This window comes from Aquarana catesbeiana, linkage group LG11 (genome assembly GCF_042186555.1).
Source record: "Aquarana catesbeiana isolate 2022-GZ linkage group LG11, ASM4218655v1, whole genome shotgun sequence".
NCBI classification, from domain to species: Eukaryota; Metazoa; Chordata; class Amphibia; order Anura; family Ranidae; genus Aquarana; species Aquarana catesbeiana.
The window spans coordinates 207,191,202-207,206,103 of record NC_133334.1 but is presented as its reverse complement, the minus strand read 5'-3'; the positions used below and the strand labels follow the sequence as shown (position 1 = coordinate 207,206,103).

At 43.2% G+C, this 14,902-nt stretch overlaps 1 protein-coding gene across 1 annotated transcript in view; it reads right to left on the bottom strand.

Annotated features, from left to right (window-relative positions):
* LOC141112394 (transmembrane protein 272-like) overlaps positions 1-14,902 on the bottom strand; it is a 169,251-nt gene that overhangs the window by 107,229 nt on the left and 47,120 nt on the right. Inside the window, exon 3 of the mRNA XM_073605196.1 lies at positions 45-83. Within this exon, the coding sequence (XP_073461297.1) occupies positions 45-83 (39 nt within the window). The remainder of the gene's footprint in view (positions 1-44; positions 84-14,902) is intronic.

Genomic DNA, 14,902 nt, shown 5'->3' with positions numbered 1-14,902 from the left:
GATAATGTTTCATTATTACACTGTAAACATATTAATCAACGTACCTTTACATTTTGCTTTGAGAGAGAAACGAGTTTCACTTCCTAATGAAAAATGGAAAGATAGAGAATTAGCTATATAGGACAAAATAAGCATGCTATTATGTTTAAAAAGCACTACTGCTTGCAATAGATTAATAGAAAATGATAGAAAGTCCAAGAGAAACACAAGATATAAAGCGTAATCAGTGATCTGCTAATGCTATCTAGGAAACACATTCAGTATGGTAAAGTAATAGGGAATAGGTTTCCATTTTACAAAAGGCAATGTTCTTGTTAGCATGTTTTTTTTTATTAGCTTTCATTTTTCAAACTATACTTCTGTGTCGCCTCGCCACCCTAAATTCTACACAGAGCCAGAGAGCAAGAAGGACAGATGACTTAAAATAGCGATTTATTAAATCTGCCAGTAAAAATGAAAAACATGGAGCTGTTCCCCTTAGTAACCAAATTTCTTTTTTAATTTTCCCAAACTAAAGATGAAAGGTTGCAATGAGCTATAACTAGTTTCACTTGATCATTAGTATCATCACCACCTAGTTCCAGTGATTATTTATTGGAACGATCCATTTCCAAACATTGTACCCGCTGAGCCAGCTTCATTGGCCATGCTCTGGAGGCAGAGGTTGAGGGTTGAGTGGGCATTATATTCTGACAACAGACCCCTAAATGATTAAAGTGGTTCTAAAGTCTATTTCTTTACTTTAATGCATTCTCTGCAATTGAGTGATATTAAAAGGAGTTATACTTACGGTACCTGCTCTGATATTGCAGTCATTTGGCAGTCTCCTTCCATGATTGTCCGCTCCTCCCTCCTCTGGGTGCTTTCTCAACAAGCCTATGGCTCTCACTGCTCTTATTGCCTCCTGTGATACCAGGAAGAAAGGGGAGAGGTACTGCAGCGAAGACAGCGCCGGAAGGGTAATAGGAGTCAGGAAAGTGTTGAGAATTGGGGTGGGTAGGACAAGTAGTGGGGTGTTTTATACCTTAATGCAGAAAATGCATTAAAGTAAAATAAATTGATTTTAGAACCACCAAAAAAAGGCTATAAATTATGGATTGTTGGATTTGCAATTTGATTAAAAAAAAAAAAAAAAAAGACCATACGATTCTCCGACCAGGCCCACTGCTTTGGTATCAGTGCAAAACCCTGAATCTACAGCTTCAAACCAGCAATTTTCTGGTGTCTACTGCCAGATGTCCTGGCACTATAAGGTCCCATGCCATTTTAATGTACTATGTAAAGTCATGAAAAGTGAAGCTGTAATTTTGTTGACGGAGAAGAGAAGATTTCTCTCCAGGTTAACTTTTGCAAATAAACTGCAAGGCATTTTTGCAAACTTTAAGACAGATCCTCAATGATCTGTGTTTTGGAATTTAAGCAAAAAGCAAACTTGTGAAATGTGAACCTGTCAATTTGTTATTCTGTTCAAACAGATTACTATTCCAGACGCTTCTACTAGACACAATGCAAAACTCTCTCCATTTACTTTTTTCCACCACAGTTTAACCACTTGCCTACAAGGCACTTTCAACCCCTTCCTGCCCAGGCCAATTTTCAGCTTTCAGCTCTGTCACACTTTGAATGACAATTGCACGGTCATGCAACACTGTACCAAAATTAATTTATCATTTTCTTCACACCAATAGAGCTTTCTTTTAGTGGTATTTATTCAGTTCTGTTTTTTTTACTTTTTACAAAAAAAAGAAAAAAAAAAAAACAAGCGTGAAAAATAAAAATAAATAAATCTTAGTTTCTGTCAGTAAATAAGTCATTTTTCTCCTTCACTGATGGGTGCTGATGAGGAGGCACTAATATGCAGCACTGATAGGTGGCACGGATAGTGGGCACTGAAAGGCATCATTAATGGGAACTGATTGGTGTCATTGATGGGCACTGATTGGTGGGGGGCTTTACTGTAATCAGGGGACTGATGAGAAGTGTCCTGATTACATGTCCGGGTGTTCCCTGCGCAGAGATGCCACTGATTGGCTCTCCTTGCCACACACTCTGTCAGTGTGAGGCGATGAGAGCCGATCACCAGCACTTCTGTGTTTACATGTAACTGGCTGTGATTGGACACAGTCGATCACATGGTTAAAGAGCCACGTGATTGGCTCTTTACAGAGATCGAGGTCACGCCGTGTCCTAGCAACACGATGGCCCACTGCACGCCCCCGCGGGTGCGTGAGAGCGGTCGTTCTGGGCGTTGTCATATGACGTCCACTTAGAACGAGAGCCGCACTGTCCCTCCATTATTTGACGATAGGCGGGCAGCAAGCGGTTAACACAACGAGTTCCGGTTCTCACTGATGCGGTTCAAGATTTGCACCGCATCACAATTGCACTCCGTTCATGCAAACCACTGTGGGTTTCAATGTTAACAACATCTCCAAAATAGTTAGCAAAATGCAGCGTGATTGGCTGAATCGGATTGCATGAGTATAAACACCCATGCGATCCTATTCCAGTGCGTGCAGGTGCAGCGCAATTTGAGCCATACCAAATGAATGGACTCAAATCGCACTGCAAAGAATCGCATGTGATTTGAACAGGAATGCAATGCGATTTCACATGTGGTTCGCCTTACCACATTAGTGTGAACCAGGACTAAAGCTTTGAGCTTTGTCAAGACTGATCAGATAGTGAAGAAGCAAAACCACTTGCTAAAATCCTCAAAGTACCCCTGAAAAAAACAACATCAACTGAAATAGAAATTTGAGGAGTCTCTGATAGGAATCCATATATTAAACTATAGAGATGAAAACTTAGTGGTGCCTTTAAACACATTTCTTTCACTCAAAAAGGTAATACATTCAGAAAAACTTAAAAAACACATCAGATGCAATACATTATGTATATAATAAACATGGAGTATATAATGTGTAATATATATATTTGTGACTATCCCAGCCTCACACGAAGACATTTGGTGTGTTTGCATAGGCTTTTCTGCAAGTGGGACATTTGTCCAACAGATGTCCTGGAGTGCTTACACAAGATGATACCTTCTCTGCTACCATTGTTTATACAGGTACTCTGGTCAACTATAATTAACTAGCTTGAGTTTTTGCTATTTATGACGACATCAGTGTAATGGGGCAGAAAAGGATATGCCCAAATGGGATTGGCTTCTTAAAACTTTCCAAATAAAAGGCAAGAACACAAGACTCTATTAGGACTTTGTAATGAGGTAACACCAAGGAAGGTCTCTGCCAGAACCTGAAGATGCATTTTCGCCCAATTAACTGCAATCCTCAAAGCGTCCTCATTGCCAAGGAGATCGTGAAGTTTCTATATAAGATTCTTATAGTATACAGACCATAGTTTTGCTAGCAAGTTTTATATATCCCAATATTGTAATAGTTTCATATGTAAAGCATTTTTGTTTAGTAAAAGCACGTTGATATACCCCAAGGGTCTAAGTTTCTTTGGTTTTACTGCAAGAACCTTTAATAGATAGACGCAAGCATAACAACAAACCAGAGATCATGATCTACAGCATGTGCAAAAATTATAAAAAAATGTATTTACATGTAGAATGAACAATACACATGCAAGCTAAAAACAAAAGCTTGGCCAAGAGACTTTTAGAATAAAGTGAAACTACCTGCACCTGGTTATTATCATGTGCCCCTAATTGTTCTTGTACATAAGGTATTGGGTCTGTGAGTAAGGCCTGGTTCACACTGGTGCGACATGCGCTTCCGACTTTTGAGAGCACAAGTCGCATGACAAGTCGCCTAATTAAGTGCAATGAAATCGTTCTAATAGGAGCGACTTAAAAAAGGTTCCTGCACTACTTTTGGTGTGACTTCGGCACGACTTGCACTGACTTCTGTTAAAGAAGTTGCCGCAATGTGAACCGGGTCTAAAGGCTCCTTATACCATGAATTGTCTCCAAATGACAAATATCCGCAAGTAAATACTGTATAACAGTCCAGATTTATTTATCACAAATATATTTTCTTCAATCTGCTTCTATATCTCCTCAAGAAAAAAGTTTGTCATGTAGACTAAAACCTGGGTGCTACAGTCAAGACCGTAGCCTGATGTATGTTTATCTTCTTCAGTGTAAAATAGGAGTGCAGAGGAAAACCCTTTAGGGCAGGGGTAGGCAACCTTGGCCCTCCAGCTGTGGTGAAACTACAAATCCCATCATGCCTCTGCCTCTAGGAGTCATGCCTGTGATTGTCAGGGTCTTGCAATGTCTCATGGGACTTGTAGTTTTACCTCAGCTGGAGGGCCGAGGTTGCCTACCCCTGCTTTAGGGTCACAACCAGGTTTTTATATCTGTGGTTTAACCGCTTGCTGACCCACCGCAAGATATTTACTGTGACAGATCGGCTTATACAGGCACAATCACGTTCCTGTACGTTGCGGCTTTCTTCCAGGTCCACTCGCACATGGTGACCCGGAAGACTGTACAGTCATTCGCTGCAGCAAAAGCCAATCGGCGGGTCCCGACAAATGATTTATGACCGGGACCTGCTGAGAGAATGACAGAAGAGTGCTCTGTGTAGGTGAACAACACAGTGCTCTCTTCGTACAGCAGCGATGTGCCATTTTTTTTCTCTCCCTGCAGAGCATTGCTTAGTAAAACACTGCACAGAAAACACACTAAAAACATTGTTAGGCACATATTTAGCCCCTTGACCCTAGATGTTAACCCCTTCCCAACCATCATTAGTACTAGTGTCATTAGTACAGTGACAGTGTATATTTTTAGCACTTATCACTGTATTAATGTCACTGGTTATGTCAGTTCCCCCTCAGTGTCAGATTGCCTACCACACTACTGCAGTCCCACTATAAAGTCGATGATTAGCGAAATTACTAGTATACAAAACATATTTTTCACGCAAACAAATCAATTGACACTTATTTGGATATAGATAGAGATTTTATATATATATATATATATATATATATATATATATATATATATATATATATATCCCATATATTAATATATGGGACACATACTGTGGAGAGATAGAATATATTCATATATTCTATCTCTCCACAGTATGTGTCCCATATATTAATATATGGGACACACACACACACACACACACACACACCTTTAGGGCTTCATTCATGCTAGCATTTGAGGGGTGGTAAAACCCAAAAGTTGTTGTTACAGCCTACATCTTGTAGACTATATTTCTTTGCTGACAAGGCGAATTCCAGATCTCCAAAAACATTTTTTTCCCCAACTTCAAAATAAACATTTTTTTCTTCCAAGTCTTCTTCTCTAATTTTAGACAAACCCACTTAATTCAAACTTTCATGTTCTCAAGGCCCCTATCAACTACACCCAATATAATCTATTTTTAAAATTCTCCAGGAAGCCGGCCAACTTACTGACATTAGCCACTCGTGTGTAAATGGGCTTGTATTCTTCAATGCACTATACCCCTCTCACAGTGGGGGAAAATATTGGAATCTATTTCTAAAGTTTCGAGATGCATGGCACAGAGAGAGACTGCCTACAAAGTTTTCCTTTTTTGGTATAAAACTCTGGAGGTTCTCCACAACCGCAATCCATCGGCTTTAAAGCTGTGTTGGAGATGCCACGTTGATAGGCACTCAAAATAATATATTTTGGGACTGTGCTAGTATTCAACCCTTTTGGATTTTGGTATAGTCCCTCCCTCAAAATCTTCTTATTATGATTACATGACCCCAAGGCCCTGTTAATTATTTACTAGTGTAATGACACCCCAAGTATGAAAGGGGTTAAAGTCGTTTAAGACATTCCATTTCTGAACACAAAAGGCAGCTACCGAACACTCCGATCAGCCAAACAAGAAACTCATACGAATAATTCTCCCCCAAGTACGAGACGAGGCTCTGTCTTGAGGTTCAAACAGAACTGACTCTATTTTGAGATCTCACACAAATATATACAGCAGGATGAAAATACAACCTGTAAGCAGACACCTAATTAACATGAGCTAATTATCTAATCATTTACCCAGACTAGGTGACTCAGAGACATGACCTTTCGGACAGACTTCATGTCTCCTAGCTCACCGACTATACAATACACATTATCATACATCTCAATACAATTGCAGGGTTAATTAGCACACTGAATGAAAAGACTCTTTAGAAGCTGTGACAAGTCATACTAGACTAATTTACATTACAGCAGGCATAGACAGAGACAGGTGGCTGGAATTGACATCAGCATCTCTTCACAGTATGTGTCCCAACAGTATGAATCAGTCACTATTTGTAATATGGCAAATACAGGGTCCCCAGAGTCTGTGTCTCTTGGGGGGATATGGACCCGACTCTAAAGTAACGCCACCTCAAGGGTCCCCAGGCATACAGCTCACAAAGAGCATCGTTCCCCCAAATGCCAGGGCTCATAATCGGTCGGCAAGAGGCTAGCATTCAGTCCCCTCCAAAAACCTCTGTCCCGGCTAGGTCTGTCTCATTTCCCCCCTTTCACTAACACAGGAGGAGACCCCAGACGGGTTGACTCCGAAGTTAGTCAGTAGTTCCAGTCCTCTAATGCCGGTATCCACACAGTACCCCAAACAAATTGTTCCAAACAGAGCATTACTCACCCAGCCAACCTCTGCCTCTCTCAGAGAACTCTCTCAGCCGCTGGAGAGAAGACAGGGTGACTGGGCTCACTCCATCATGCTGTTGGGGATTTGGGCCGATTGCCCAGCATCCCTGGGGTATTCAGGTGGGGACTGGAGCCCCCTCCACCTTTACAGGAAATTCATCCTCTGTTAGTTGAGCGTAGAGGCCAGCAGCACTTTGCCCTGTTGCCACGCCTTCTGCTGGAAACCCCACACCATCTGCTCCGGCTAACTGTTGGGGAGGGAGGCCGACTGCCCCGGCTCCCTGGAACTCTGTAGTTGTTGCCGTTGCTGGGCAGAGGTTGGTAGCACTCTGCCCGGTTGCCAGCGCTTCAGCTGGGTTGGCGTTATCATTCTGGGGCACCGTCTGCTGTTGGCACTCCCTTTCACTGGTATTGTCTCCCAGGTGCACGAACCCTTGTTGGGGAGGGAAAATGGCTGCTTCTCCCTGCATCTGTGAAATCCACTGGGAGAGAAGAATCATCACCTTCTCACCTCGGGCCTCCGAAACTGCCACGGGTGTAGAGCAGGGGTCTGCAGTACTCTGTACTGCTGCCAGTACTTGAGCAGGTGATGCATAATCTATAACATCCTCTGAACAGTCCATTAAGTCCATACATTCTGTAATCTGTGGCTGGAGAGATGAGCTGACTGCCCCAGCTCCCTGGAACTCCACAGTTGTTGCCATTGCTGGGCAGAGTTTGGTAGCACTCTGCCCTGTTACCAGCACTTCTGCTGGGGACTCCACATCATCCGCTTCGGCTAACCGTTGGGGCAGGAGGCTGAATTCCTCCCCTCCCAAACTGTGCAGCTGCCATTGGGGAGGTGAGCTGGCTGCTTCCTTTTCCGTTCCCTCATCTGGCTGCTGGGAAGCGATTGCCACCTTCTCACCATGAGCCTCCGGAACTGCCACAGGTGTGGGACAGAGGTCTTGGATCCTCTGTCCGGTGACCAGCACATCAGCTGGGGAAGTTCCTTGCAACTCCACAGATACTGCTGTTGGTGCTGGGCAGAGCACACTGAAGTTTGGCCCTGATACCAGCTCTTCTGCTGGAGGCTCATCAGGTTGTGTCTTCCTCAGCAGAAAAGTCAAATCAAATCCTCTGTCTCTGCAACTGGTGTCTGGGGATAGAAGTTCACAATCTCATGTCCGTGGAACCCAGAAGATGCCATCAGTGCTGGGCAGAGGTTAGCAGAACTCTGCCCTGTTGTCAGCACTTCAGCTTTGGGGATGGCAATCTCCAGATTTTCCACTGCTGATTCTTCAACCAGGATTTCAAAGTTGTCAACTGGGATTTCCTGATAGTCCCAGGCAAAGGGAGCCCCACCCCGCTGCTGAGCAGCGCCTAGCAGCTGTCTGTAGGCAATCTCCAGCTCCCATTCCTGAACGGCCAGAAACTCCAAATATTCCTGTACCCAGTGCCCTTCCGAGACATTCAGTCTTCGTAGTCTGTGCTACATTATTTCTTCCAAATGCCACTCCCGATCACTCCTAAAGTCAGGGTCCCTGGACAGCCTCCAATACAACAATCCCAGGCCATCATAGTCAAAGCCTTCCTTGGGGCTGTCATCTGCTGACCACAGGCACTCTTGGGCTACATACTACCGGAGGGCTCTGTAGCTCTCATCCAACTGCATCTCTGCCCGGATCAGCCTGCTTAACTCAGCTGTCCACTCCGGCTTTGGTTGTTCCCCAATAACAGCATTCATACTTCATACTGCGGCCAGTACCTCACATGGATGGAGGGGAGAACTTTTCCCTAGTGTTGCTGCTTGAGAGCTAGTGCTTTCTTCCAGAGTTCGTAGCAAATAGAATCAGACCATCCCAGCAGGACCTGCTCTGATACTGGTCCTCTATGCTGTACCTGCATCTCTCGCAACCTCCTTCTGAATTCCTCTTCCATGGTGGCTGGTATCTGTACCTCTCCTCTCCTTTCAGTTGGTGCTGCTGTGACTTCTGCTGCTGCAGCCCCTCTTTGCTGTAGCCAATTTGCATTCACAGCCGCTATAACTAGATCTATGATCTCCGTTGTAGGGTTAGGACCATACTGTGCCAGTCTTATTTTAACAGCCCGATCAAACCATGCCTCTTCGGGTGTCCTGTCTGTTATGCTGGGCCTTTCGGTTATGTTGGGTCTTTCGACTTTATCCATTTCGACTAGTTCTGTGATAATGTCCCTCTTCTTACGGTTGTTGGCCGGTCGGCCCCGGTTCTCCAGTAAGTCCTTGAGGGTAGAGCGCTTAAGCCGTTCATACTGTGCTTCCATTGGCCTGTGTCCTCTTGTAGCTCTCCTTCTGGGCTGTGGGAATGATCCCGCTGCTTGCCACCAGTTGTAACGACACCCCGTTAAGGACATTCCATTTCCAAACACAAAGGCAGCTACCGAACACTCCGATCAGCCGAACAAAAAACCCATACGAATAATTCTCTACATGTCTCCTGCATGTAGCCTTACCTGTCCAATATCTCCCCTTTAGCTGTTTGGAGCCCTGCAATACTCCGGGTTTTGTGGGAAGGTCTGTTGTCCGGGGCTCGGTGGGTGGAGTTGTGATGTCAGTAGACTCCCCGCCCACCTCTACACTCCCCTCGGTCAGGCATCGATATTTCTTACACTGAACTGCTGGTATTTTGAATTATGCCCCATGATCACTAACAGCCAGTCAAAACCCAGGAAAGTCACCACATGACTTCAGCATGCCCAATCATGCTGACATGTGGGTACACAGAATGCCTCTCTCAGACTCATGCATGAGATAAGAAAATGACTTGTCACTCACAGCAAGGGGGAAGAATGGACACCTATTTCTCTGTGTGTCTGTTTTTTTTTTTTTTGGTTTACATCCACTTTAATGCAGAAAATGAATTAACCACATGCCGACCGACCACTGTCGCTTGACGGCGGCAGAATGGCTCCCCTGTGTGAATCACTGTAGCTTTACAGCGGCCGCTTTAAGAGGTATAGGGGGCGCGAGCCTGCATCATCGCTGATGAGCCGATGCGTGTGTCCGGTGGCTGCGATATCAAACAGGCTGATCACATTGCAAGGGAATGTCCCCTAGAGTTTAGTGAGTGAGGTGCAAACCTGCTGACTTCCATCATTCAGTATGTGCAGGCAAAAATGTGATTGGGTATTCTTTGCAAAGTGAAAATTCTCCACATTCACCAAGTTTTGTGGAAAATTCCCATGCAAAGTCTGTTTGCTTTTATTCAATGAGCCTCATGGGTGTCTAAATGCTTCCAGGCTGAGTAATGCTGTACATAGGAATGCAAAAGGCTGATACAAAGTCATATTCAGTTACTTACACTAGTTGCATTAAAAAAAGACTTAATCATTTATTAATACATAGCTGCATTATTTTGGTGTCTTTTTTATCCGCCCAGAGTCCAGCTTTAGATAACAGTAATTACAGAGAGAGCTTTACTGAGGCTTTTGATATAACTAGTGTAAGTTTGCCTACTTGGTTTATAAATAACATCTTTTGAAATTTTGGCGTCAAATTACAAAGCAAAGTACTAATTACAATGCACTAATTACAAGTTTAATTTTCCAAAGCAAATACTTCTTTTGTATTGCTAGCTACTACACAGGGAAACCACAATGTTGTACCAAAAACATCTCAGCTGGAATGTATTCAAAGCAGCCAACGTACTGTATGTGTGAAGGGTAATTAAGGATCTTTTATTTACATTTTGTAAAGGCTTTAAAAGTCATATATATATATATTTATTTATATATAGTGGGGAGTCAGCCTGGGAAGAGTTAATAAAACACGGCAAGTACTTCCCTTTCAGGCCTGCTTATTAGGCACCTGGTCAGTGAGGCTGAGGGGAATGGCTGTTGAGCTATCAGAGCTGAGAGGAACTTGAAGCTGGAAGGATCCCTGTTGCCTATGACTTGATCCTGCTGGGTGAGCTTGCCTGAATTGGGACTGTATTGTCATATGCTGCGGCTGGGATGCTGAGCATTGTTTAAAATGGACTGTCTTATACAGCTAAGAAGAGTTGTTCTGCTGTTTTGAACTGCCTATGAAGACAAAGACTGTCAATTTTTCTGTTTTTTTCCTGAATAAAGACTTTTAAGTTGATTGACCACTTACGGCCCGCCCGCAGTCATTATACGGTGGCACTTTGAAGAGGGATATCGTTATGGCATCTGCTGCCATAACCCCAGTATCCTCTTCTTCAGCGGGCGGTCCTCTTTCAGATAAAAGTGGTCAGATTTGTCACACCGCAAATACGGTGTGACAAAGTATTGCAACGGCCACCATTTTTTTCTCTAGGGTGTTAGAAAAAAAACATATTATATAGTTTGGGGGTTGCGATACTTAAAGTGGAGTTCCACCCAATTTAAAAGTCAGCAGCTACAAAAAGTGTAACCGCTAACTTTTAATAACCAGGCATTCACCTGTCGCGGACATTCTAACTGTGGGTGCCCAGCTGTGGCTTCACAGCCGGGTGCACACTGCGCATGCGCAAGCTGCGCTGTGAATGGTCGAGCAATCTTCTGGGACCTGTGACGTGTCCCAGAAGATTGCAGCGAGGGAAGGGAGAGATGTGAACTTCCTTGCGGAGCCCGGGGAGGAAGTGGGAGCTGGGTATCCCCTCCCCCCCCGCAAAAAAAAAAATGACATGCCAAATGTTGCACGTCATGGGGTCACCTTCACGTAAAGCGGAAGTTCCATTTTTGGGTGGAACTCCGCTTTAAGGCTGGATGCACACCAGTCCGATGCAAATTCAATCTCTGTTCTCTGTATAAAGAGAAAAAGCACTAGTTTTGGGGTTCTTTTAAAGCCAAAAAATGCCCCAGCCAAAAACTGCTGATAACAGCCTATGTGTGCATGGACACATAGGACGACATGATGGAGAGTTTATTGACTGTAGAAAAAAAACCATCTGAAGCCAAAAAAAGCTGCTGTAAAAACATCTAAAAACGTCCAGTGTGCATGAGGCCTTAATGTGACCTATAAACTGTACAACTCATTTGAACAACAAACTGAAATCTTTTTAGGTGGAGGGAAGTAAAAATAAAATAAATAAAATAATATGGTTGCATAAGTGTGCACACCCTTAAGCTAATACTTTGATGCACCTTTTGATTTTATTACAGCACTTAGTCTTTTGGGGTATGAGTCTGAGTCTATCAGCATAGCACATTGTGACTTCTTTGCAAAAACACTCCAAATCTGTCAGATTGCCAGGGCATCTCCTGTGCACAGCCCTCTTCAGATCACCCGACAGATTTTCAATTGGATTCAGGTCTGGGCTCTGGCTGGGCCATTCCAAAACTTCTAATCTTCTTCTGGTGAAGCCATTCTTTTGTTGATTTGGATGTATGCTTTGGGTCGTTGTCATGCTGAAAGATGAAGTTCCTCTTCATGTTCAGCTTTCTAGCAGAAGCCTGAAGGTTTTGTGCCAATACTGATTGGCATTTGTAACTGTTCATAATTCCCTCTACCCTGATTAAGGCCCCTGTTCCAGCTGAAGAAAAACAGCCCCAAAGCATGATGTTGCCACCACCATGCTTCACTGTGGGTATGGTGTTCCTTTGGCGATGTACAGTGTTGTCTTTGCGCTAAACATATCTTTTGGAATTAGGGCAAAAAAGTTCCACCTTGGTTTCAAAACACATTTTCACCACGTTTTAGGGAGACTTCAGATGTGTTTTTGCAAAATTTATCCGGGCTTGGAGGTTTTTGTCTTGCTACTCTACCCCATAGCCTAGACATATGAAGAATACAGGAGATTGTTGTCACATGTACCACACAGCCAGTACTTGCCAGATACAGCTCCTTTAATGTTGCTGTAGGCCTCTTGGCAGCCTCCCTGACCAGTTCTCTTCTTGTCTTTTCATCAATTTTGGAGGGACGTCCAGTTCTTGGTAATGTCACTGTTGTGCCATATTTCCTCCACTTGATAATGACTGTCTTCACTGTGTTCCATGGTATATCATGTGCCTATATATCTAATGCCTTAGAAATTCTTTTGTACCCTTCTCCTGACTGATACCTTTTAACAATGAGATCCCTCTAATGCTTTGGAAGCTCTCTGTAGACCATGGCCTTTTGTTGTAGGATGCGACTAAGAAAATGTCAGGAAAGGCCTACTAGAACAGCTGCACTTTATTTGGGGTTAATCAGAGGCACTTTAAATGATGGCAGGTGTGTACTGACTCTTATTTAACATGAGTTTGGGGACGTAGCGGTGTTCAGAATTAAGAAATCACATTCAGTTATAAGAGGGTGTGCACACTTAACCACTTGAGCCCCGGACCATTATGCTGCCTAAGGACCAGAGGTCTTTTTCCAATTTGGCACTGCGTCGCTTTAACTGCTAATTGCGCAGTCATGCAATGCTGTACCCAAACAAAAATGCGTCCTTTTCTTCCCACAAATAGAGCTTTCTTTTGATGGTATTTGATCACCTCTGCGGTTTTTATTTTTTGCGCTATAAACGGAAAAAGACCGAAAATTTTGAAAAAAAATGATATTTTCTACTGTTTGTTATAAAAAAAAATCCAATAAACTCAATTTTAGTCATACATTTAGGCCAAAATGTATTCGGCCACACGTCTTTGGTAAAAAAAAATGTCAATAAGCGTATATTTATTGGTTGGCGCAAAAGTTATAGCGTCTACAAACTAGGGTACATTTTCTGGAATTTACACAGCTTTTAGTTTATGACTGCCTATGTCATTTCTTGAGGTGCTAAAATGGCAGGGCAGTACAAAACCCCCCCAAATGACCCCATTTTGGAAAGTAGACACCCCAAGGAAATTGCTGAGAGGCATGTTGAACCCATTGAATATTTATTTTTTTTGTCCCAAGTGATTGAATGACAAAAAAAAAATAAAAAATATTTACAAAAAGTTGTCACTAAATGATATATTGCTCACACAGGCCATGGGCCTATGTGAAATTGCACCCCAAAATACATTCAGCTGCTTCTCCTGAGTACAAGGATACCACATGTGTGGGACTTTTTGGGAGCCTAGCCGCGTACGGGACCCCAAAAACCAATCACCGCCTTCAGGATTTCTAAGGGTGTAAATTTTTGATTTCACTCTTCACTGCCTATCACAGTTTCGGAGGCCATGGAATGCCCAGGTGGCACAAACCCCCCCCCAAATGACCCCATTTTGGAAAGTAGACATCCCAAGCTATTTGCTGAGAGGCATATTGAGTCCATGGAATATTTTATATTTTGACATAAGTTGCGGGAAAGTGACACTTTTTTTTTTTTTGCACAAAGTTGTCACTAAATGATATATTGCTCACACAGGCCATGGGCATATGTGGAATTGCACCCCAAAATACATTTAGCTGCTTCTCCTGAGTATGGTGATACCACATGTGTGGGAATTTTTGGGAGCCTAGCCGCGTACGGGGCCTCGAAAACCAATCACCGCCTTCAGCGTTTTTAAGGGCGTGAATTTTTGATTTTACTCTTCACTGCCTATCACCGTTTCGGAGGCCAGGGAATGCCCAGGTGGCACAAAACCCCCCCCAAATGACCCCATTTTGGAAAGTAGACACCCCAAGCTATTTGCTGAGAGGCATGGTGAGTATTTTGCAGCTCTCATTTGTTTTTGAAAATGAAGAAAGACAAGAAAAATTTTTTTTTTTTTTTTTCAATTTTCAAAACTTTGTGACAAAAAGTGAGGTCTGCAAAATACTCACTATACCTCTCAGCAAATAGCTTGGGGTGTCTACTTTCCAAAATGGGGTCATTTGGGGGGGTTTTGTGCCACCTGGGCATTCCATGGCCTCCGAAACTGTGATAGGCAGTGAAGAGTGAAATCAAAAATTCACGCCCTTAGAAAGCCTGAAGGCGGTGCTTGGTTTTCGGGGTCCCGTGCGCGGCTAGGCTCCCAAAAAGTCTCACACATGTGGTATCCCCGTACTCAGGAGAAGCAGCAGAATGTATTTTGGGGTGTAATTTCACATATTCCCATGGCATGTTTGAGCAATATATCATTTAGTGACAACTTTGTGCAAAAAAAAAAAAAAAATTTGTCTCTTTCCCGCAACTTGTGTCACAATATAAAATATTCCATGGACTCGACATGCCTCTCAGCAAATAGCTTGGGGTATCTACTTTCCAAAATGGGGTCATTTGGGGGGGTTTTGAACTGTCCTGGCATTTTATGCACAACATTTAGAAGCTTATGTCACACATCGCCCACTCTTCTAACCACTTGAAGACAAAGCCCTTTCTGACACTTTTTGATTACATGAAAAAATTATTTTTTTTTGCAAGAAAA